General features: G+C 44.2%; 1 protein-coding gene across 2 annotated transcripts in view; it reads left to right on the top strand.

Moving 5' to 3' along the window:
- The window catches only part of LOC126992581 (polypeptide N-acetylgalactosaminyltransferase 14-like), an 81,824-nt gene that overhangs the window by 41,919 nt on the left and 15,530 nt on the right, over positions 1–24,375 (top strand). The window contains exons 2-7 of one of the 2 annotated variants that reach the window (XM_050851389.1): positions 15,666–15,859; positions 16,476–16,577; positions 18,850–18,917; positions 19,327–19,392; positions 20,720–20,841; positions 23,933–24,020. In XM_050851389.1, the coding sequence (XP_050707346.1) occupies positions 15,666–15,859; positions 16,476–16,577; positions 18,850–18,917; positions 19,327–19,392; positions 20,720–20,841; positions 23,933–24,020 (640 nt within the window). The remainder of the gene's footprint in view (positions 1–15,665; positions 15,860–16,475; positions 16,578–18,849; positions 18,918–19,326; positions 19,393–20,719; positions 20,842–23,932; positions 24,021–24,375) is intronic. The other variant, XM_050851390.1, reaches the window with a different exon arrangement.

Raw genomic sequence — 24,375 nt, 5'->3', positions numbered from 1 at the left:
AAGAGGATAAGGAGGAAATGAAAACAATTACGGAAAGAAAAGAAAGACAGTGAAAAGAAACAAGAGAAAAATAAGGAGAGAAGGAAACAGGAAATTAAAAAAAAACAAAGAAAATAAGGAAGAAAATCACTAGGAGAGAAGATGACAAGGAGAAGGAGAGAGAAAGGAAGGCGTGTGAGGAAGAGGGAGGGACGCGGAGAGAGGGAGAGATAAATGGAGAGATAAACGTGAACGGACTAGTGAGAGGAGGGAGAGAAGAGAAGGAGGGAGAGAAGAGAAGGAGGGAGAGGGGGGGGGAGGTTGCAGGATAGGGCACAACACTCTCACCCAATTTCTTTTTTTGTTCCATTCTTGTTACCCTGATTTTTTTCGTTCTTACACTGAATCGCCATTAGGCACAGACTCTCTCTCTCTCTCTCTCTCTCTCTCTCTCTCTCTCTCTCTCTCTCTCTCTCTCTGACCCACATTACTCCTTTTCCATTATTCACAAATACATTAACGAGGGAGAGTGTTGGAAAGAAAGGGAAAGGGGAGGGAAAGAATGGGAAGGGAAGGAAAGAACGAAGGGAGGGGAAGGGAGAGGGGGACGGGAAAGGGGAGAGAAAAAAAGGGAGAGAGAGGGCAGGATGACAGCGGGAAAGGTTGTTAGGTCAAAAGGGGAGAGGAGCAGAAGGGAGCGGAGGAGAGTGGAGTGAAAGGGAGGGGAAGTGGAGGAGGAAGTAGGCTTGGAAAGGGCAAGAGACGGGGATAAAAAGGGAGGAAGGAGAGGTGGGGAGGGAATGAGAGGGAAAGGGAGGGGAGAGAAGAGGAGGGTATGTAATGGGAGAGAAGGGGAAGGAAGGAAGGAAGGAAGGGGAGAGAAGAGAAGGGTATGTGATGGGAGAGAAGGGGAAGGAAGGAAGGAAGGAAGGAAGGAAGGGGAGAGACAGCTGGTTAAGGAGACTCATTAGAAGCACCTGAGGCCTGCCACGCCCCCTTCCTCCTCCCTCCTTCCCGTCTCCCACCCTCCCTTGCTCCTTCTCTCCCTCCCACATCCTCTCCCTCTCCTGATATTATCGCCCTGACCCACCGCCTAGCTTACGTTACTCCCGCCCGCCCCTGTAGAGTTCATGTGCTGCTCTGCCCTGCCCTACCACGCCCTGCTCTGCCCTCAATACCCCTGCCCTGCTCTCTCTGCCCCCGCTCCGTCACACGCACCAAGGCCTAATGACGTGTTGGGCTTTGGGTGAGGGATGAGGGAGGGCCGTGGGACTTACAGATGAGGGGAGAGAAAGAGGAGAGGCATTGACGAAGGACGGTGAGGTAATGACAATTATTGAGAGATGATGTACAGACGAAGGAGAAGCGAAATACGAGCGAATGAAGGGAAGGCAATGATGACCGAAGAGACAAAAGGAGGAAGTAACAGAAGGGCAGTGATGTTTTTTTAAGATGTGAAGTAAACGAGAAAATATCAGGCAGGATTTATTTTTTTCCCTCTTAAAATATCAGGCAGGATTTATTTTTTCCCTCTTAAAATATCAGGCAGGATTTATTTTTTTCCCTCTTAAAATATCAGGCAGGATTTATTTTTTTCCCTCTTAAAATATCAGGCAGGATTTATTTTTTCCCTCTTAAAATATCAGGCAGGATTTATTTTTTCCCTCTTAAAATATCGGGCAGGATTTATTTTTTCCCTCTTAAAATATCAGGCAGGATTTATTTTTTCCCTCTTAAAATATCGGGCAGGATTTATTTTTTTCCCTCTAAAATTTCCACACTCTTCATATAGGCTTGTTTACTCTACGGAGGGGAAAACGAGCATCCTAGAACGTGACTAGGGAGGATGAAAATGACATAGTAAACGTTCCCTTGTTCGGTATCATGTCGCAACAAAACACATGATTATTTTTTTAAACGTCTCCATCCAAAGGCCTAAGAAATGGCTGCCTTGTTCAAGCTTAAGGACAGAGAATGAAGTTAACTTGAACCATAAATCTTGAAGCGCTTGAGACCAGCCCATATCATCCTCCCCTAAAAATGCGTAATACTGTACCGCAGAAGGGGAGGGGAGGGAGGGGGAGGAAAGGGGGGGGAGGGAATGAGAGAGAGGAAGGGAGGGAGGGGGAGGAAAGGGAAGGGAAAGAGAGGTTAGGGGAGGGTAGGGAAGGAGAGAGGAGGGGAGGGAGGGGGAGGAAAGGGAAGGGAAAGAGAGGTTAGGGGAGGGGAGGGAAGGAGAGAGGAGGGGAGGGAAGGGGAGACGATGAAAATCTCCCCTACTGCGGCCGAGATCAGGCGGTTCGGGGTTCGATGAGATGAAAATTGAGATGAATAGCCTTGGACCCTTCATCTCCCATAACGACACGAGCATAAACGCGGCGAGGAGAGGAAGATCTATAGCGCCTCACGGGCCAAGGAGAGGCTGGGTCCATATTCTTAAGTTCGGGGCCCACACATCCCCGTAAGAGAAGGTTTTCGTAGAGGTTGTTGTGGGTATTTCCACGGGTAGTTTCGTGACCCTAGTGGTAGTCTGACGAAGCTTCTGTAACTTGAACGTGAAAAAACAACTCATAACAACCCGACTGTCTTGTTTTTGCGCTTTGAAACTAGTTGATGTGAGAGCCGGAGAGTATAATACTGACCTTAATTGCAGAGAAGAATGAGTCTTAGTTATGGAGGGAAAGGAAGGACAGAGGAGTGAAGAAGGAAGGGGAGACGTAGGGGAGAATGTACAGGGAAAGAGTAGGTATTTCCATGGGTAGTTTTATGAGCCTAGTGACAGTTTGACGAGGCTCTGAACCGGAAAGGGACGGTATTTCCATGGGTAGTTTTATGAGCCTAGTAACAGTTTGACGAGGCCTCTGAAACAGAAAGAGTGGATATTTCCATGGGTAGTTTCATGAGCCTAGTAACAGTTTGACGAGGCTCTGAAACGGAAAGGGACGGTATTTCCATGGGTAGTTTCATGAGCCTAGTGACAGTTTGACGAGGCTCTGAACCGGAAAGAGTGGGTATTTCCATGGGTAGTTTGATGAGCCTAATGACAGTTTGACGAGGCTCTGAACCGGAAAGGGACGGTATTTTCATGGGTAGTTTTATGAGCCTAGTGACAGTTTGACGAGGCTCTGAACCGGAAAGAGTGGGTATTTCCATGGGTAGTTTTATGAGCCTAGTGACAGTTTGACGAGGCTCTGAAACGGAAAGGGACGGTATTTCCATGGGTAGTTTCATGAGCCTAGTGATAGTTTGACGAGGCTCTGAACCAGGAACGTGAAAGCACTCGTGAGAACCAGACTAATCGCCTCTGTGACCTCAGGGAATTTCTTGTATGAGAATGTGAAGCCTGACACGTTTAAAAGAGCTGCCCTATAAGAAGACCAGGCGACATTTTGCAGACTCATGCCCTTACGTTCTTGATTACACAAATATAACCCGTCTACAAGAGAAAGCTTTAGCGCCACACACATTTTTTTTTACAACAAAGGAGACAGCTCAAGGACACACAAAAAAAGGAAACAATAATAAAAAAAAAGCCCGCTACTCGCTTCTCCTAAAAAGAATCCAAAGAGGTGGCCGAAAGAGGGGTCAATTTCGGGAGGAGATAGCTTAACCCCTTCAGTGCAGATTTCCTACAAGAAGACATCACCAAGCTACAGGAATGGAACAAAAAGTGGCTGGTACAATTCAAGGAAGAAAAATGTAAGGTCATGCGCATTAGTAGGGGATATAAAGCATACCAAAACCATATGAGAAACACTCCACTATCCACCACAGAGAGAGAGAAGGACCTGGGACTATATGTTACCAGGCTACCAGTGTAAGCCAAATCCGTGCCAATCGCAGCGGACGGGTTAAGGATGCATGGTGATAGACTAAATAGATCTGCCTTGTGTGGTTGGGGTATGATAACCGCCTCTTGCAAACTCCTTATGTTCTTAACTGTCCTAAAGTAACCCGGCCATGCGAGGAAGACGGGAGAAGGTTGCAGATGAGGAAGCGTGAAGAAGGAGGGAAAGAAAAGATAAACAAGAGTCATTGCTTTTGGTGAATGCAAGAAAATTACTTAGACTTTCATTATAATTTTATCCGTTTCTCTTTTCTTTGTCCGACTCGTGTATCACTTATTTTCACGCCACACGGTCTATCGTTATTACTGAGATCCATGAAAGGACATCAAGGGAAAATTAAAAACTGATGTAGAAAGGAAGTTGGAAAGTTTCGTTTACGGTTCTCTCGATTGTGAGCCGAGTGTGCTAACCACTGCACCACGAAGCAACAACAGCACCACCACCAACAACAACAACAAAATAAAAGCGTACAATCGAGCGGTCTTTAAGCACAATCCCAGTGGTAGAGTACAGAACGGCAATCTTCGGCCATCACAATTACCCCGATACTGACCCAGCAGGCTGATTGGCGGTCTCGGTGTTATGGGCATTTACGAAGAGTGGACGGCGGTGAACGCTGGAAATTGCGATGTATTTTTTTATCTTCTATTTTTTATTTCTTATTTTTTTGTTTGTTTTTTATTTCTATGTATTTTACTTTATTTTATTTTTCATTTCTTTTCTTTTCTTATATATATTTTTGTTTTTATCTTTTTTTTTTGTGTGAGAGAGAGAGAGAGAGAGAGAGAGAGAGAGAGAGAGAGAGAGAGAGAGAGAGAGAGAGAGAGAGAGAGAGAGAGAGAGAGAGAGAGAGAGAGAGAGAGAGAGAGAGAGAGAGAGAGAGAGAGAGAGAGAGAGAGAGAGAGAGAGTAATTAAAGGAAACGGTAAATAAAACAAAGCAATTGGAACGCAAGTCAACAACAACAACAACAACAACAACAAGCATCAAGAACAAGAATAACAACAAAAATAAACAAGAAAACAACTGCAGCAACAACAACAACAACAACAAAAGTAAACAAGGTAAAATCAAACATAAGTAGTTTTCCTTTATTACGTGTAAACAATGAAAACTAATATTTTTTGAAATCTTTTAGAGAGGCACCAAATTCTCTCTACAAAGTTCGATACCTGTAATCTATTGGCAAGCTTTTAATTCCTCTAATCTGAAGGTTGGCAATGTATGATAATCTTGCTTTTAATATTATGTGGCTGAAAAAAAGACCATTCGTTCGCTTTACCGGGAGGAGAAAGGTGAACATTAGTACATTATGGAAGTCTTCTTGTACCGATCTGGGTTGTTATTCCTCATCCTCTTCTCTTCCTTCACGTCTTTGCTTCCTCCTTCTACTCTCCACCTCTCGGCTTTCTTTCCTCCTCTTTTCCTTCACGACATTTCTTCCTTCTCTTTCCCAGCATTCCTCCTCCTTTTCCCCCTCACGTCTCTCCTTCCTCTTCCTCTCCTCAACATGGGTTCCCTTCCTCTTCTTTCTCTCCTCCTCACGGCTTTCCTCCTTCCTTTCTTTCTCCCTTCCATCCTTCCTTCTTTTCTTCCTCCCTTCTTCTCTTCTTTCCTCCTCCTCTTTGCTGGCTTTCCTAACTCGACTAGTACGACTACTCAGCCCACGAGGACCTGTCAGACGTTGATCGCTGGACATCCCGGCTCTGTGACCTTTCCGGAGGTGTGAACGTATCCGGGCTTGTTCTCTTGACCCGACGGCATATTACTGCAAGACCGTAATGGAGAGGTAGACATGAATCACACGGATGTAGAAGGGAGAGGGAGGGAAGGACAGCATACAAAGGGAAGGGATGTAGAGAGATGAAGGAAGGAAGGAGGGAGTGTATGAAGGAATGAGAAGGTTAATAAACTAAGGGAAAACAAAGAAAACGCGGATGTAGAAGGGAGAAACATTTTGAAACATTTTATTATACTTGCAATTTGTATATACATTGTTTGATATGCTTGAAGGAAGATGGAAGGAGGGTACGCAGCGATGAGAAGGGAGAGAAAGGGAAAAAAAAGAGAACAAGGATGTATGTATAAGAAATAAGGAAGAGTTTGGAGGGATGAGAATGAGATGCTTAACAAAGGGAAAACAAAGTGAACAGGGATATAGAAGGTACAGAGAAGAACGTAAGGGACGGAGGGATGGAATGGTTATTAAACAAAGGAAAAACAAAGGAAAAAATGAAAGGTTGAGAGAATAGAAGATAGATTAAAAAAGGGCCAGAAAACAATGAAGGAAGAGAGGATACAGAAACAAAAGTATGATGAAACAGGGAAGATAGAAAATGAAAGGAGGTTAAGAGATAAACGAGGAAAGTATAGATAAGATGATAAGGAGGAAGAAGAGGGATAATTAAGAGGAAAGAAATCGAAAGGGTAAATGAGAGAACTAATGAAACTAATTAAAAGAAAAGAGCAAAAGGCAGAAAGGATCGAAGGAAAGAGAAGGAAAACACAATAAAGAATCACCAGGAAAAAATATCCGACATTTCTTTCCCTTCGTTGTGAGTCGCAAAGATTATGTCGACACAAGATTTCTCGTTATTTTCGCGAATTTGAAAAAAATGTGAAAGAGGAAAGAAAGGAAGAGGTAGAGGAGGAGGAGGAGGAGGAGGAGGACAAAAATTAGATGATAATGAAAAAAATGGAAAAAAAAAATAGAGGAAGAAGAAGGATAAGAAGAAGAAGGAAAAGACGAAGAAGGAAAAGAAGAAGAAGAAAAAGAAGACGAAAAAGAAAAAGAAAAAGAAAAAGAAGAAAAAGAAAAAGAAGAAAGAAAAAGAAAAAGAAGAAGAAGAAGATAGAGAAAGAAGAAGAAAAAAGAAAAAGAAGAAAAAGAAAAAGAAGAAAAAAAGAAAAAGGCAAGAATTGGAAAAGTTAACGAAACATGACGATAAGAAAACAAATCACAATCACCAACTAAAAAAAAAGTTCAAAAAAAGAAAAAAAAAGAAAACAATCTGACAGAGAGAGGGAAACGAAGCGAACCCGGACTCACGCTGAAAAAAAAAAAAAAAAAAAAACAGGAAGCGTGTTTCATTTTTTTTTTTTATCTTTTCCGTTTAATTCTGTTCGTGCCGCCGGCTGTCCTTGCTCGCTTGTTTGTTTGTTTGTTTGTTTGTTATTGTGTTTGTGCGTTTCATTGTTTCTCCGTCCGAGTGTTTGGTTTTGAGCGTGTATTGTGTGTGCCAGAGTGTGTGTGTGTGTGTGTGTGTGTCTGCTGTTAGCTCCACTCCACCGGGATTCGAACACGGGACCTCTCCATTGTCAGTCGAGCACGCTAACCACTGCACAACGAAGCGTAAGCGATTTCTCTCAATCTACCTACCTCTCTATATGCTTATCTATCTATCTGGGTATCTATCTATCTCTACCTGACTGCCTATTTATATATCTATCTATCTGACTATCTATCTATCTCTACCTGACTGCCTGTTTATATATCTATCTATCTATCTCTACCTGACTGCCTATTTATATCTATCTATCTATCCATCTATTTCTCCCCCACGATGTACACACAACGGGGACGATGTACAGAGTTGAAGCTCCAGGCGGTTGGCTTGTTCGTGGGTTGACTGTGTGTGTGTGTGTGGGGTGTGTGTGGGGTGGAGGGGGGAGTGTGGGAGTGTGTGTGTGGGGGGTGGAGGTGGGGGAGGAGGGGAGTGCGTGTGTGTGTGTGTGTGGGGAGGAGGGAGTGTGTGTGTGGGGGGTGGGGGGGCTGTGTGGGTGTGTGGGTGTGTGTGTGTGTGTGTGTGTGTGTGTCAACTTAAGCTTCCCCTCCACATAGATCATACGATACACGACTATTACTACAACCACTACTACCATAACCACTACTGCTTCTAATATTAATACTCTTATGCTAAAATAAACTACTAATACTACTGCTGCACGTTCTATGTATAATGCAACACCAGGAGAAGGAGGAGGAGGAGGAGGAGGAGGAGGAGGAGGAGGTGAGTGGGAGTTTCAAAGTTTGTAACCTCGTTCAAACTTCCTTCAATACAGTGATTTGTTTTCTCAGGGCAGGAGCAGCGGTAGGTGTGTGTGTGTGTGTGTGTGTGTGTGTGTGTGTGTGTGTGTGTGTGTGTGTGTGTGTTTTCTCATGTTTACTCTCCCTTTTACTTATTTTTCGTTTTTTTTATGTTTAAGGTATCTTCCATTCTATTCCTTTCCCTTCCCTTCCCTTCAGTTTCCTTTCCTTTCCTTTCCTTTCCTTTCCCTTCCCTTCCCTTCCCTTCCCTTCCCTTCCCTTCAGTTTCCTTTCCTTTCCTTTCCTCTGCTTTCATTATATTTTATCTAATTTTCTCTTCTTTTCTCCTTTTCTTTTTACGATAGAAAGTCACACCACTCCTTCACAAACCAAAAGTAAAAAAAAAAAAAAAAAGAACATCGACACAGAATCCGCTTCGCCTCCGTCAGCAGACCACCGCGGCGTATATTTTCTTCTCTCCTTCAGACGAAAAAGTGGCCGCGAATTCTCACACAAAGGATATGTTACGAAGCCGACCTGATATATACTGACCTCCACACACAATCCTACTCTCTCTCTCTCTCTCTCTCTCTCTCACCTTATAACCTCGTTCTACATTAATTGCTACATGACCAGGACTTGAGAAATTAATATTAACTCCATTTTTCAGTACAAAGACTTAACGAGGACAAATCATTGACATATTCTTCATCCTACGCATTATCAGGCTGCCAATCTTCCTCTCTTGCGACACTTCATCAATATTTTTCCTGGCGTGAAGTTGCGTCGGGCAAGAACAGTGGACAGCCTCTCAGCGTTCGATGCGACAAAAGCTCCCTAACATGTTTTCTCCATTACACTGCTCATTTTTTAAGTCTTCTGCAGGTCACTCAACGACCCGCGATTTTCCATTTATAATTCGCTTTCGCAACTGTACTATTTTCATCTACACAAAGAGTATCCCGGATTATCAGGAGGCCGAATGAATGGAGATTTATATTGGATTGAAAATGATTGTATCCGTTCACTTTATTTTATCAAGAATATATCTTACCTAACTTGGCCACTTACAGACCCCCCTTCTGTTGCTGTCTAAATTAGGTCAATATACTTAAAGTCCGTTTTAGGTATGTGTGAAGATGGTATAAGGGATGAAGAGGGGAGGAGAGGGAGGGGAAGGCAGGAGAAGAGAAAGGAAAAAAACAGGACGTGCAGAGGAAAGGAGAAGGACTGAAGGAAGAAAGGAAATGTTAGAGGGGAGGTAAGGGGAAGAGTTAGGAAGAGAAGGGGTTAAATTAAGAAGGACAAGAGGTTTAGGAGGAGAAGAGAAAGGAAAAAAACAGGAAGGGGAGAGGAAAGGAAGAAGGGACTGGAAGGGAAGAAAGGGAAATGTTAGAGGGAAGATAAGGGAAGGGAAGAGATAGGAAGAGAAGGGGGGTTAAATTAAGAAGGACGAGAGGTTTAGGAGGAGAAGAAAAAGGAAAAAAAACAGGAAGGGAAGAGGAAAGGAAGAAGGGATTGGAAGGGAAGAAAGGGAAATGTTAGAGGGGGAGGTAAGGGAAGGGGAGAGTTAGAAAGAAGAGGTGGGTTGAATTAAGAGGAGCGAGAGGTTTAGGAAGAGAGAAAGAGAGAGTGACAGACAGAGAGACAGTGACCGAGCGAGCGAGTCAGCCAGTCAGTCAGATAGCCGCTCAAACACCGCTTTTAGCACCACCTCGCGGGGTTATCAGCCAAACAGTGAAGTGCCTGAACGCTGTATACCATCTGAGCGCCCTAACTTTTCACTCTCCTTGATTTAACTTCCCAAAATATGGTTGCCGTAGAGTGTATTGTTCGCCGATATGAGTGGAGGAATTCGAGTTCATGGGATATTGAGTGAGGTTATATTTATTGCTTGGTTAGTTGGTTCGTGTGTGTGTGAGTGTGTGTGTTTGTTTATGAATTTTGTTTCCATCGACGCCTCTGTAAATATTTATGATTCATGGTTTGTTGGGTGGAGGCTGATTTTACGCTTCCTGTACGGTGGAAAATTTATACACACACACACACACACACACACACACACACACACACACACACACACAAGCAAACACATTCAAACACATATACTAAAAAGAAAGACACAAATAAGTAAATCAAAACTAACAGACTCACTAAAAGACATGCAAACTTAAAACACAAACAAACATAGATAAATAAACACACACACACACACACACACACACACACACACACACACACACAGTCTCCCCCTCTGTCCCCCTCCCCCCCACCACACACACCAACCAATCAAGAAGCAGTGTCAGACCTCTGCGGTTCTCATTTTTCTTCTGGTTTCCCGCGACAAACTTATATATCGCCGCGCTGGGAGCATCACGCCACTTCGGGAACTCAATTAGATTACAGTTCGCGCAACCCTCCCTTCGTCTCCCTCGCCTTTTTCACCTCGGGGCGTCACACGGGGGACACTTCACCTGGGGCATTATTCTCAGACCCATCCACCTCCCACATCACCTATTTCCAAAGGCTGAAAAGGATAGTAATTGTGCTTTCATGAGGGTCTTTTCATATTCATGGTACAGAAGAAGGGTCACACTACCGCCAGGGTCATTAAACTACCCGTGGAGATGCCCAAAACTCCTACGAAAGCCTTGTGAAATAAGTTCCTTTAGGTTCATGGTACAGAAGAAGGGTCACACTACCGCCAGGGTCATTAAACTACCCCCGGAGATGCCCAAAACGCCTACGAAAGCCTTGTGAAATATGTTCCTTTAGGTTCATGGTACAGAAGAAGGGTCACACTACCGCCAGGGTCATTACACCACCCCTGGAGATGCCCAAAACGCCTACGAAAGCCTTGTGAAATATGTGTACTTGGGCGGAGAAAGGTTTGAGAATACAGCCCGTGGTCTTTCTTTGCTCGCTCGGTCGCTTAATTATGAACACGCACGATAAAAATTATAAAAAAAACTGAGTATACGTAACATCGAGATAAATAAATACATACTAAATGAATCCTGAACTCACTTAATTACACTCGACTCACCTTTTATCTCGTTCCTTTCATTTACGTAAACACACACAAAAAAAATAACGAAAAAAAAAAGAATATACGTCATATCAAAATAAATAAATGCCTACTTAATGAATACCTGAATCCAATTAACTACGCTAGACTCACCTTTTATTTCGTTCCTTTAATTTACGTACACAAAAAAAAAATAACATGAAGTATAGAAAGCTAGAACAAAAAAACTAAATATACCTCACATCAAAATAAATACATACCCACAAATAAATACTTGAACCCAATTAAATACACTCGACTCGTCTATTTTATCGCCTTCCTTTGTTTACGTACACACAGAGATGAAAAATAAATGTGTATGTATGAAACCAGCTGACTAACTAAAATGAAAATAAAGACTGCCAACGAAATCTTCAACTTACCTTTTTCTTCCTCTTTCTCCTTCTATCTCTCTCTCTCTCGTGTTGTTGTTGTTGTTGTTGGTGGTGGTGGTGGTGGAGGTGCTTGCAGAAGGGTTGGTCATATTATGGTCTCAGGAGGGGAGAGGGGAGGGTCCTAACACACAGCGACACACACTTATCTCTTGTTAGCGTCTGTGGGAGGAGAATTGGTTATAAATATAGATGTGTGTGTGTGTGTGTGTGTGTGTGTGTGTGTGTGTGTGTGTGTGTGTGTGTGTGTGTGTGTGTGTTGGTGGTTCTGTATGTATGAATATCTTTTAAGACATGAACAAATAAAAGGAAATTCAATTAGCACCGTAAAAACACATAGCAATACAGAATATACGCATTAATAAAGAGCAAGTTAGTGGAAAAATAACAAAACTGGCTCTTCACGTTAAAATTTTGAGCCTTAAATAATAATGAAAACAAAAAAAAATGAGATCAAGTTTTAGACAAATTACATGTTTATAAGTGATGGAAATAATAATAACGAAAATGTTAATAATAATAATAATAATAATAATAATAATAATAATAATAATAATAATAATAATAATAATAATAATAATAATAATAATAATAATAATAATAATAATAATAATGATGGTGGTTGTTAGCAAGAAAACAGGTCGTAGAATGAACCTTTAGAGAATATTATAAAACATTTTTTTCTCTCTCTCTCTCTCTCTCTCTCTCTCTCTCTCTCTCTCTCTCTCTCTCTCTCTCTCTCTCTCTCTCTCTCTGTAAGGCGATGTCTTTTCTATTATTAGCATCATCTTCACTCAGCGCTGCCCACGTATCCTAGGCAATCTTTCCTTTGGTTGTTAATTAAATTAGCATGCTGCTGTGAAGGAACAAAAAATAATAATATAAATTGAATTAATATGATGGGGGTTAAATGACGGCAAACACACCCACACCCACACCCACCCACACGGGACTCACCATAAATCGTGTTCCGGTGAGCTTGAGAATGTCGAAACTTATGACAACTCTGACACTTTGCCGATGAAGGGAAGGACTCGGAAGGGAACACGAGGGTAAAAGGGGGAGGGGGGAGACGCCTTGACTCCCCACCTGTATCCTCAAACGCTTTCAACTCTCACAACAAACACTTTCGAAGGCCAGACAGGAAAGCAGTCGGGTTCTCTTGAGTGCTTCTTTCATGTTCACGGTTCAGATGCCTTGTCAAACTATCACTAGGCTCATAAAATTACCCATGGAAGTACACACAACATCTACGACAGCCTTATCAGATGTGGAAATGGGTGTGTAAACCTGGAAATGTGTGGGGAATATGGGTTTTACACAAGCTATGAACTATGGCGTTGAAGGGAAGGGCTGCAAAAGGGTACAGCAGGCTAATAGAAGGGAAAGTTGGAAAGTTTCGTTTAGTCGGCGCAACATCTGTGGTCATATGCCGGAGAGAGACAGAAGGGGAAGGAATTATAGAAGAAGGGAATAGACCCCAGGAGACGGGACACAACCCCCGGTTAATACCTGGTACCCATTCACTGCTGGGTGGACAGGGGCATAGGGTATCGGAAAAGCCGCCCAAGTTTTTCCACTCCGCCCGGGAATCGAACCCAGGCTCTCTCGATTGTGAGCCGAGTGTGCTAACCACTGCACCACGAAGCCCCCTAATAGAAGAAGGGAGAAGGGGTAGTGAATTAAGGGCCTCGACTCCCCACTTCCCTTCAACTCTCGCCCAACCTCTGCCAAGAACGGAAAGAAAAGAATGAACAAAGCGAGTCGTAAGGAGGCTTGTGAGCTTTGTCAGGAGCGTCCGTGATAAAAATAGATAAAAATGATAGCCTTCAACCTCTCCCCTTTGCCTCCCTCACATGCCAGCGCCAGAAACCTTTGTCACACGAGAAAAAAAATGACAAGTGGGATTTTAATTACTGCTTCAGATATCTTTTTGTTAAGGAGTTTTTGTTGTATTTCTTTTTTGGGGGGAGGGAGTTGGTGAGGGTGAAGACAAAGGGCTTGGTAAAGAAGGGAGGAAGAAAAAATGAGCCGTTGTTATTTTTTTTTCTCCTCTTCTGGATACGATTCGTCCTTCTTCGCTTCCTCCTCCTCCTCATCCACCTCCTCGTTTTTTTCCCTCCTCCTCCTTCTCCTCCTCCTCGTCCTTCTTCTTTTCCTTTTCCTCCTTCTTCTCCTTCCTCAAGTCTTTCTATACCTCCTCCTAATCCTCCTTCTTCTTCTTCTTCTTCTTCTTCTCCTTCTCCTTCTCCTCCTCCTCCTCCTCCTCCTCGTCCTTCTTATTTTCCTTCTCCTTCTTCTCCTTCCTAAAGTCTTTCTATACCTCCTCCTCCTCCTTCTTCTTCTCCTCTCCTCCTCCTCCTCCTTCTTCTTCTTCTCTTCCTCCTCCTACGCCTCCTCCTCCTCCTCCTCCTCCTCGTCCTTCTTCTTTTCCTTCTCCTCCTTCTTCTCCTTCCTCAAGTCTTTCTATACCTCCTCCTCCTCCTTCTTCTTCTCCTCTCCTCCTCCTCCTCCTCACAATCATCATCATCATCATCGTTTATTTAAGAAAGTTATCGATACGCTCCATAAATCTCCACATGACAAGTTTACTGTCAAAACACACACACACACACACACACACACACACACACACACACACACACACACATGGGCCTGACAAAACATTGGCTTCCATCATTTTAATTAACACCAATTTTTCTGACTCTCTATTTGTCTGTATGTCAGTCCGTCAGTGTCTATCCGTCCGTCTGCTCAGTTCGTCTGTATCTATCTGTCTGTTTCTTTCATGATAATAATAATGATAATAATAATAATAATAATAATAAGCAGTGATGCTGATGAACGTGAAATCAAGGGTTCAGGAAGAGTTTTCAAGAGTTTCGAGAAGAGAGACTGAGATGCAAGGGATGTAGTGGCGGCGGCAAAAAGGGATAAATGACAAGGAAAGAGTTAAAGGAGAAAGGAGATAGAGAAGAAGAAAAGGAAAGAAGGAGGAGGAGGTCAGTGAAGGATATGGATGAAGGCATGAGATAAAACAGAAAAGGATGTGGCATGTTTAGGGTATAGGAGCAGACAGCAAGAAAGAACTAATAAGAGGATAAGAAGCAAGGAAAGAGTTAAAGGAGAAAGGAGATAGAGAAGAAGAAAAGGAAAGATGGAGGAGGAGGTCAGTGAAGGATACGGATGAAGGCATGAGATAGATACAACAGAAAAGGATGTGGCATGTTTAGGGTATAGGAGCGGACAGCAAGAAAGAACTAATAAGAGGATAAGAAGCAAGGAAACAGTTAAATGAAAAAGGAGATAGAGAAGAAGAAAAGGAAAGAGGGAGGAGGAGGAGGTCAGTGAAGGATATGGATGAAGGCATGAGATAGACACAACAGAAAAGGATGTGGCATGTTTAGGGTATAGGAGAGAACAGGAAGAAAGAACGAAGAGAGGAAGAGGAGGAAGAAGGCGTTAGTTACAGACACTCCCTAACTCTTTTCACGCCTCACTTAGGCTTGGCATGGTTCATTGGGCGCTGCACCCACTACTGCCGCTATCACTGCTACAACGACAACAACAACAATAACAACTACAACAATAACAACATCTACCACTACTACCGCTACCACTACTACTTCTGTTACTACTTTTTGTTTACATTAAAGGAGACAGCTCAAGGGCACACAAAAAGGAAACTATAATAAAAAAAAAGCCCGCTACTCGCTGCTCCTACATCAATTACCACTACTACTACTACTACAACTATTACTACTACTACTACTACTACTACTACTCGTATCGCACCAATCGCCTCCTTAAAGTATCCTAACGCAATGGAACTATATCTTAGAAATCAACACTTATTTTGAATTTCTATGAATCTTGTGTGAGTCGTCCCTGTGTGATCCCCTCTCGCTGACTCTCCGTGCAGATGGTACCACGAAAAATGACTAAAACTTGTATAGAATAAATATAGTCGCACCCTAATATATGGTTTTCTGTATTAATAGTTTTCTTATGTATATTTTTATCTTATCATGTACACACAACACTATAAAGTTAGGGGCATCAGCAGCACTAAGAAAAAAAAGTAAATAGAAGGAAATATAGATGAAAATTACCTGCTATTTACGTCAACAACATTAGTTTAACGAATGCATCATTATATCGTATCAGTTTACCAAATAGAGTTGGACTATAATTTTAGAATGAATCATCACCAATACACTTGAACTTTACTAACATTACTTAAAATAGAAATCTCGTTAGTTACCTCAAATACCATCCTTACGTATATTAACCCAAGACCTTACTCAAGAACACACAGGTTACCGAGTGTACAGAAAGCTTCTTGTGTCCCAGGTGGCGCAGGGCATGGGCGGAGGCGGCGGCGGCGGTGGGCGGAGTCCCTTGGTGGCCATGGATGTGTCTAGCTACCTGGCGGGTGGACACACGAGGGACAGGGAGCAGGAACCCTACGCCCGACACGCCTTCAACAGCCTCGTGGCCAACTCCCTCGCGCCGAACAGAAGCATCCCAGACACGCGACATTCCAGGTGTGTTCAGGGGAGGTGTGTGTTGGGGGGTGAAGGGGGAAGGGGTTGACCTGTGTGTTTGTGTGTGGGGGGAGGGGAAGAAGTTGTTCATTGTGTGTGTGCGGGGGGGGGGAGGAAGGGGTTGTTCTGTGTGTTTGTGTGTGGGGGGAAGGGAAGAGGTTGTTCTTTGTGTGGGGGAGGGGAAGAGGCTGTTCTGTGTGTGTGTGTGTGTGTGTGTGTGTGTGTGTGTGTGTGTGTGTGTGTGTGTGTGTGTGTGTGTGTGTGTGTGTTTTGTACCTGCGCTTTGTAACCTGTTCTGCCAGTCTATGTTTTGTGTATCTAGCTGTCTGCTCTGTCTGTCTGTCTGGCCAGTTCCACAGTTCCCCATGATGGGTTAGTAAGCTCCCAAACCAACACCAGAGCCTTCGAAATTTCCTTGTATAGTGTCTGGTGTTTATATTTAAGTTCACAAATTTGATGAAACTATACAGGAAAGGTCTTGTGTATTTAGTGTGGCATCGAAGACCTCACCGTTTTGGATTGTATGGGATTCTGTAGTTTGGTTCGGGCTGTTACGAAGACACTGTGTTGGACTGTGAAATCGGCTCTAACACATCTGCGCCTGTTCTCGCCTCAGATGTCGGGAGCTGCAGTATGAGGAAGAACCGCTGAGTACCCTATCCGTGGTGGTCACCTTCCACAACGAGGCGCGCTCCACCCTGCTCAGAACCCTCGTCAGGTGAGGCTCAGGTGTTGCTGTTGTTTTAGTCGTTGTTTTTTGCTCGTGTTACTCTGATCATTATTAATTTTTTTTCTTATTCATTTTTTTCCATATATTTGATTTTTCTTCTTACTCCTCCTCTTCTTTTTCTTGTTCTTCTCTCGTTCTTGTTGTTCTTCTCTTTTTCTGTTGTTCTTGTTGTTTTTCTCTTGTTCTTTTCTATTTTTTTGTTCTCTCGTTCTTGTTGTTCTTCTCTTTTTCTATTGTTCTTGTTGTTTTCCTCTTGTTCTTTTCTATTCTCTTGTTCTCTTGTTCTTGATCTTGTTGTCCTTTTCTTAATGTTTTCTCTTGTTTTTGTTCTTGTTCCTCTTGTTCTTGTTATTATTCTGCTTCTTGTATATTCTCATTACTACTACTACTACTACTACTACTATTACTAATACTATTACTACCACTACTACTACTACTACTACTACTACTACTACTACTACTACTACTACTACCACCACTACTCTTACCACTACGAACTAAGCACTTATTATCTACCACGCCTACTTATGTCCATTCAAAACCATTAATCTTCACTAAACAACATCATCAGACGACCTTTCACCTTAACAACTTCAACAACAACAACAGAACACTTTTATCAGATGACTTAAAAACGCGTCTCCATTTATGTTTTCTTTCGTTAATGCAAGAACCGCACTAAGACATCAACACACTGGCCTGCATAACCTCGCATAAAAAAGAACAGTTATACAAGAACCACCAAAGAAAGAAAACGGTTAATGCAGGCAACAGAAAACGGATACAGACAGACACCTTATGGTCATCCGCTATCTATATCCTCGCGCCAAACCACAAGGAGGAAAAAAAAGGACGTAGGAAAAAAATCGAGGGAACAAGTTTGTGATATCGGTAATAAATATAAGCTGACGGGCGTGACCTTATGGAGAGAGAGAGAGAGAGAGAGAGAGAGAGAGAGAGAGAGAGAGAGAGAGAGAGAGAGAGAGAGAGAGAGAGAATGATCGTTGTCATATTCCCTCGCTATTTTTATGGAAATCCGCCGCGGTTCCGCCCTAGTATCGCGCGGCGGGGCCAAACTTATGGTCAGCGGGTCGGGGTGGGGGGTGGAGGGGGGACTGGGAGGGAAGGGGGGGGGGAACCACGCACCTGCCCTGTCCTTAAAAGTCCCCCATTAGGCAACAAATTGAGGGCCAGATAACACCAGGTAACATAAGGTCGAAAAGTGAGAAGGAAAGATCATTATTATTATTATTATTATTATTATTATTATTATTATTATTACACACAATTATAAACACACACACTCACACACACACCAAAGCCTTTTAATACCGGTAAATAATCTCCGTTTTTATTAGTAATCCTAACGTTCCAATATTATTACGTTAAACGCACGAGAGAGAGAGAGAGAGAGAGAGAGAGAGAGAGAGAGAGAGAGAGAGAGAGAGAGAGAGAGAGAGAGAGAGAGAGAGAGAGAGAGAGAGAGAGAGAGAGAGAGAAAGATAAGTCTGTAATCCCCTACACGGCCCACCTTTTTGTAATAGAGAAGTGGGTCATGCAATATATGAATTCGGGAGGAGACAGACGTATTATTATTATTATTAGTATAGCAGTGGCAGTAATAATAGTAACAGCAATGGTAGAAACGGTAAAATAGGCAATACTAACACAACACAGTAACACAACACAGTAAGCAACACACGCGATGGTCCAGGTGAGACACTCTTCTTCTTTTGCCTCGCCACGTAGGAAGCGTCACGGAACATTGTCACGCACGATTAGTGGGTCGTATTATAAGACAATTGACAAGGCTTTAGGAGAGTTTAAGACCCTGGTGGTAGTCTGACCCTTCTTCTGTACCAGGAACCTAAAGAAACACTCATTAGAACCCGATTGATCCCCTCTTTGACCTTTAGAAATAGCTGATGTGATATAGCAAAGTGTCTTGCAATACCAGCCAAAAAAGGGTAGGCATTAAAAGACACACTCGCTTCTCACATCAGCTATTTCAAAGAGGGGGTCAGTCGGGTTATTATGAGTGTTTCTTCAGGTTCAGGGTACAAAAGAAGGGTCACATTACCACCAGGGTCATAAAACTACTCCTGGAAATGCCCACAGCTCCTACGAAAGCCTTGTCAAATATGTGTACTTGGGAGGTGAAATGTTGAGTAATATGGCCCTTAGGTCTCCGTGCGAGGCGGGGCGCGGCAGGAGCACAGGGGCGGCGTAACTCAGGCCAGCTTTTGTCTCTACCCCGCAGCCTGCTCACGCGGACGCCCCAGGACCTTTTGGAGGACATCGTGGTGGTGGATGACGCCAGCGATGACCGTAAGTATACAAATATGATGATGAAGCACACTATAGGATTCACTCTTTAATCAATAGGCTCTTTACTCTTATTTCATACGGTTTACCCAATACGATTCTTTCTCTAGTACAATCTCCTTTCCCATACGATTTTTTATATTTTTTACGGTCAATTCTCTCTTGCATACGGTTTCTTCCCCTATACAGTCCTTTCTCTCCTACGGTCTCTCTCCTTGTACAAGTCTTTCTCTTATTCGATACATTCCCTTACACAATTCTCTCTCTCTCTCTCTCTCTCATACAGTTCCCTTGCAGCCTCTGACGTCACACAACTTTGATATAAATGCTTCTGTTTCTCACGCGTCAACAGAGCGAATTTAATTACAGTGATACGCGTTTTCTTCTCATCCCCTTTTCTCTTTCCGTGCAGCCTCTGACGGGAAGCTGCTGGCCGGGCTGCCGAAGGTGCGTCTCGTCAGGAATGGGCAGAGGCAAGGTGAGGAGGGGCAGGGGCAGTGGAATGAGGAGGGAGGGGGGGCGGGGGGGGGAGGGGGATGCGCAATGTCATGGGTGTCCCGGTTAGTTTAATTACTCGGCTGACCAAATTACCGACTGACTTAATTTGATTGGTGGAGGTTGTAATTTATTTAGCGGAGTGAACGGTGGCCTAAGTAACTGACTTTCATCGATTGGCTGACTGGTAGATTCTGAGATTGCTCTGCTGACTGACTGACTGACTGACTAGCTGACTGATTAAATGACTGACTGGCTGACTGATTAACTGACTGACGGGCTAGTTGACTGATTAACTGACTGACTGACTGACTGACTGACTGACTGATTAACTGACTGACTGATTGACTGACTGACTGACTGACTGATTAACTGACTGAGGATGTTTTTTGTTGACTGACTGACTGTTTTTGTTGGTTGGAGATTATAAGTCTAATCTGGTTCTTGTACTGACCTCGTGACTGACTAACTGACTGATAATTCGAGCCTGGCTTCTCTGCTAACTGACTGACTGACTGACTGACTGACTTTCACTGGCTGCAGACGGAACTTGTTAGGAGTCACCACTTCGCTGACTAACTCCCCAATTATATCAAAGACTTCCACTGATTGGCGCCACTACTTTGATGGCTGACTGAGAGACGTTTTGTTGATAGGTATATGATCTTTTATTTTTATTTTTTACGTTTCAGTTAACTTCAGGATATACGACTGTAAGTGGCGGCGTCTGTGCGGTTACCTGGAGACCCGCCTGGCAATTACCGTGGACTCAATACAGGTGTTCTCGGAAAGGGAGGTTAATAACGTGCGCGGAGTCTGTGTGATGAAGGTTATCCATTGTGAGGGCGGAGGCGCAGCGGGGGGGCTAGGACCTTATTGGACACACACACACACACACACACACACACACACACACACACACACACACACACACACACACACACAACACACACACACACACACACACACACACACACACACACACACACACACACACACACACACACACAGAGAACACTTTAAAGAGCAAACTCAGAATATTCGATCTACACGTCATAATGCAACTCCGTCAAACCTTCAATTTAAAGAAAAGAAACCCAACTACAAACCTTCAATAAAAAAAAAACTACTCCCTTTAAATTACAAATGACGAAGGAGCCGATAAGTCATACAATCCATCGGTTCTTCGTGCTGACCGCTACTATAAAAGGAGTCGCGTGGGAAGTGGAGGCGGGTTGACTAAGACCAAACACAAAGAACCTTATTAGTGCCCGCCGTGCATGATCGTCTGTCTGTCCGTCTGTCCCCAGGTTTGGCTCGGTCCAGGGTGCGCGGAGCAGACACATCGAGGGGCGAGGCGATCTTCTTCCTTGATTCCCACTGTGAGGTCAACGAGGGCTGGGCGACGCCTCTCCTGGATGCCCTCCGTCAGGTAAGTTCCGCCGCGGAGGTCACTGACTCTCGTGGGGCGTGGGCGCGTGGGTGGGGTCATTCGGGGCGTGGCGGATATCTGTGCGGGCGGATGCTCGGGTGTGGGGATGGGAGTGAGGGGGGTGAGGGCGGGGTGCTTTGCTGGGTGAAGGGTGGATGATGGGGTGGTGCGTTGAGTGTGGGGGTGGGGGTGGTGTACTTTGCTGGGTGTGTGGGTGAGGGTGGGGTACTCCGCTGGGTGTGAAGGGTCAGAATGGGATGCTTCGCTGGGTGTAGGGGTCGGGGGTGGCGTTCAGTGGGTGGGGGATGTGGGTGAGAGGTTGAAGGGTGAATCTTGATGTGTGGGTCGTTTCAGGAGAGTAAGGCTTGCAAGAGAGTGGTTACCTGGTTATGGTGGATGCTGGTGTCTCGCTGGGTGAGGGATGGATGCTGGGGTGAAGTGAGGGGATGAATCATGATGGGTGGGTCACTAGAGGGTAGTAAACCTTGTAAGGGGCGCTTGGCTGGTCATAGTGGATGCTGGGGTGCTATGCTGTGTGTTGAGGGAGTGGCTGAATCCTTGTAGTCAGGTCATTTTAGGTGAGCAAAACATGGAAGGGGCGGTTGACTGGCTAGTAAGAGGAATAACAGCAAGTACTTCAATGTCAGTGGAGCAGAGGGGGGTTAGTGGAAGGGAGGGAAGGGTAAGGGTGAGATGGACATATTCAATTCTTACTCTATTTATTCTCCTTACTCAACATATCCTATACTTTAATATGTTCTACGTGTGTTTGTGATATATGGGTCAGTGAATGGCTGGGTGTGGGCGGAACGGAAAATTTTGGGTGTGTCAGGTTCTATGAAAACGGGGGGTAGTTGGTGGTGGGCGGGTGGGGTGGGTGGTGTAATAGTGTAGGGAGGTCAAAGGGTAAGTGACTGGAGGAGGGGAAGAAGGCAAGGTTGAGTGGGAGAGGAAGGCTGAGCTGGGAGGGGAGAGAGAGAGAGAGTACATGGGAGGGGGTGGCAGGAGTTTAGTCAGGAGGTTCAATTAGACTCCGATTAGAGGATAGTGGTAAGGTTGTGTTATCTCTTGTCTCGTGTTCAGTCGCGTGGTGGCAATGTAGTACGTGCGTGCGATAGAAGAACTGAGTATTGGTTGACGTTGTTGGTAGTAATGAAGCGAGAGGTGATGAGGTTGTTAGAATTGAAGATAGTGACTGATGATAATGATGATGATGGTGATGATGAAGTGGCTATAAGAGAAGAATAACCGATGATAGGGCTGCCAGAGAAGCTATTAAGATGATGATGGTTATAAGGATGAAAATTATGAAGTTGCTCGTCAAAGGGATGCTGATAAGAAGGTGGATAGAGAGTCTGATTATGATGACGTTAGTGGTGGTGGTGATGATGGTGGAGAGAACGATATGGTTAATGGGGGTGAGACCGCTTGGTAGGGCTAATACAGGAGTTGTAAATGGTGGTGGTGGTGGTGGTGGTGGGGGTGCAGTAAAAGGAGACGATTCAAAGTTTCAGAACAAAGGGCAAACTCTTCAACACTTAGGTCCCCAAGCTCACACATTTGACAAGGCTTTCCTAGGAGTTTTGGGCGTTTCCTGAGGTACTTTCTGACTCGTGGTAGTCTTAAGGTTATTACACTGGCAAATTTTTCAGGATCTTCAGTCAAACCACGATTTCCGCTGGCGAGGTTTTCATATTTCCGTGATTTTCTAACGTGTCCACGATCTTCCAAAGCTACGGTAGATTTCGAAGGACGACGGTATTACTCACCATCATCATCATCAGCAATAACAAGAAACAAAATGAGAACCACGCTAGCGGAAATCGTGGTTTGACTGAAGATCCACGGAAGATTTAATCAGTGTAATAGGCCCTTAACCTTTCTTCTGTACCATGAACGTGAAAAAGTTCATGAAAATCCGATTAATCTCCGTTTCGACCTTTGGATATAGTTGACAAGAGAGGTGGAGGGTCTGAGATTGCTGACTAAGAAGGATTACAAATGTGTTTCCTGCGTAGTTCAATGAGCAATAATGACCCACCTATAGAAACGCGGCCCAAGGAAGAGGGAGGGATGGGGTAGGGGGTAAGGAAGGGACCAGGGAGTGTATAGGATGGGGGAGTCGAGACAAGCCGATATGGGAAAGGGAAAGAAGGGAGAGGAGAGAGGAGGTGGGAGGAAGGAGAGTACATGGGAGGGGTGGGAGGTAAAGAGATGAGGGAGTTTAGTTGGGAGACATTGGGAGAGGAATTTGCACTTGAAAGGGTAGGAAGGAGAAGAGGGAGTTTAGAGGAGAGGGAGAGGGAGGAGGAAGATAGAGGGAGGAGGAGGAAAGAGGAGAGTACGTTTCCAAGCAAGTTCAGAGCCACTCTCTCTCTCTCTCTTACGTTTCCTCCCCTCCTCAGCTCCTCCTCGTCCCCCCAAGACTCCAGCAGCCCCCCAGCCTTCAATGTCCCCCAGAGGACCACTCCGATGATCGATATGCCTTTCAAACGAGCAATAATCCTTCCCAGATCATTCTTGGGGGTCTAAAATGAGCTACACACTCACTCGGGATATTTTGATGCTCTTTATATTAGTCTCCCACTCGACCGTTTTCAGTTCTGCTTCTTTACTTCTTTTACACTTCCTTATTCTTTCTCTATGCCTTAAGTACTCCTGGAGCATCGTTTTTATTCCATCCATTAGTGTTTCGCCCTTTTGAACACCTTCACATACCGGGTTACATTCCAGCGTCCAAATTCCATCTTTTGTCTCATCCTCACCTCCTTCACATACCGGGTTACATTCCAGCGTCCAAATTCCATCTTTTGTCTCATCCTCTCACTATGCCTATAAAATCATCCATAAGCTACCCTTCCAAAATCCTCCTTCATGTCCCTTCACCTCCTTCACATACCGGGTTACATTCCAGCGTCCAAATTCCATCTTTTGTCTCATCCTCTCACTATGCCTATAAAATCATCCATAAGCTACCCTTCTAAAATCCTCCTTCATGTCCCTTCTATCAGTACCTCGCCCCTTACACATCCCCGGGTCGCTTTCGAATGCCCTAATAGATCCCTTCACCGCCGCTCCTTTCCCCCAACAGAATCCTCGCAGCCTCGTGTGCCCCGTAATAGACGTGATAGACCAGGACACCTTCGAGTACCGGGCTTCAGGATCGGTGCTAAAGGGAGGTGGGTGAGCTGTGTCTTCTCTCATAAATGTGTTTGTATGTAGAAATAGATGAATGGATGGATGAATGTTTGTATATATGGGTGTAGGATGGTGTGTGTTCATGTACGTAAGGGGAGGTGTATGTATTTAAGCAGGTGTGTAGGTATGAATGTACGCATGTATGTATGTATGTATGTATGTATGTATGTATGTATGTATGTATGTGGTGAAAAGTCTAACAGATATTCTTCCTTCTAAGGTGATAAATTTTCCTTCTTACACACACACACACACACACACACACACACACACACACACACACACACACACACACACACACGGCGCCATTCCAGCCGGCAACACAAAACTCTCCTC

Source organism: Eriocheir sinensis, unplaced genomic scaffold, assembly GCF_024679095.1.
Source record: "Eriocheir sinensis breed Jianghai 21 unplaced genomic scaffold, ASM2467909v1 Scaffold491, whole genome shotgun sequence".
In the NCBI taxonomy this organism is placed as follows: Eukaryota; Metazoa; Arthropoda; class Malacostraca; order Decapoda; family Varunidae; genus Eriocheir; species Eriocheir sinensis.
The sequence above is the reverse complement of the archived record's forward strand: the minus strand, read 5'-3'. Positions and strand labels throughout refer to the sequence as shown.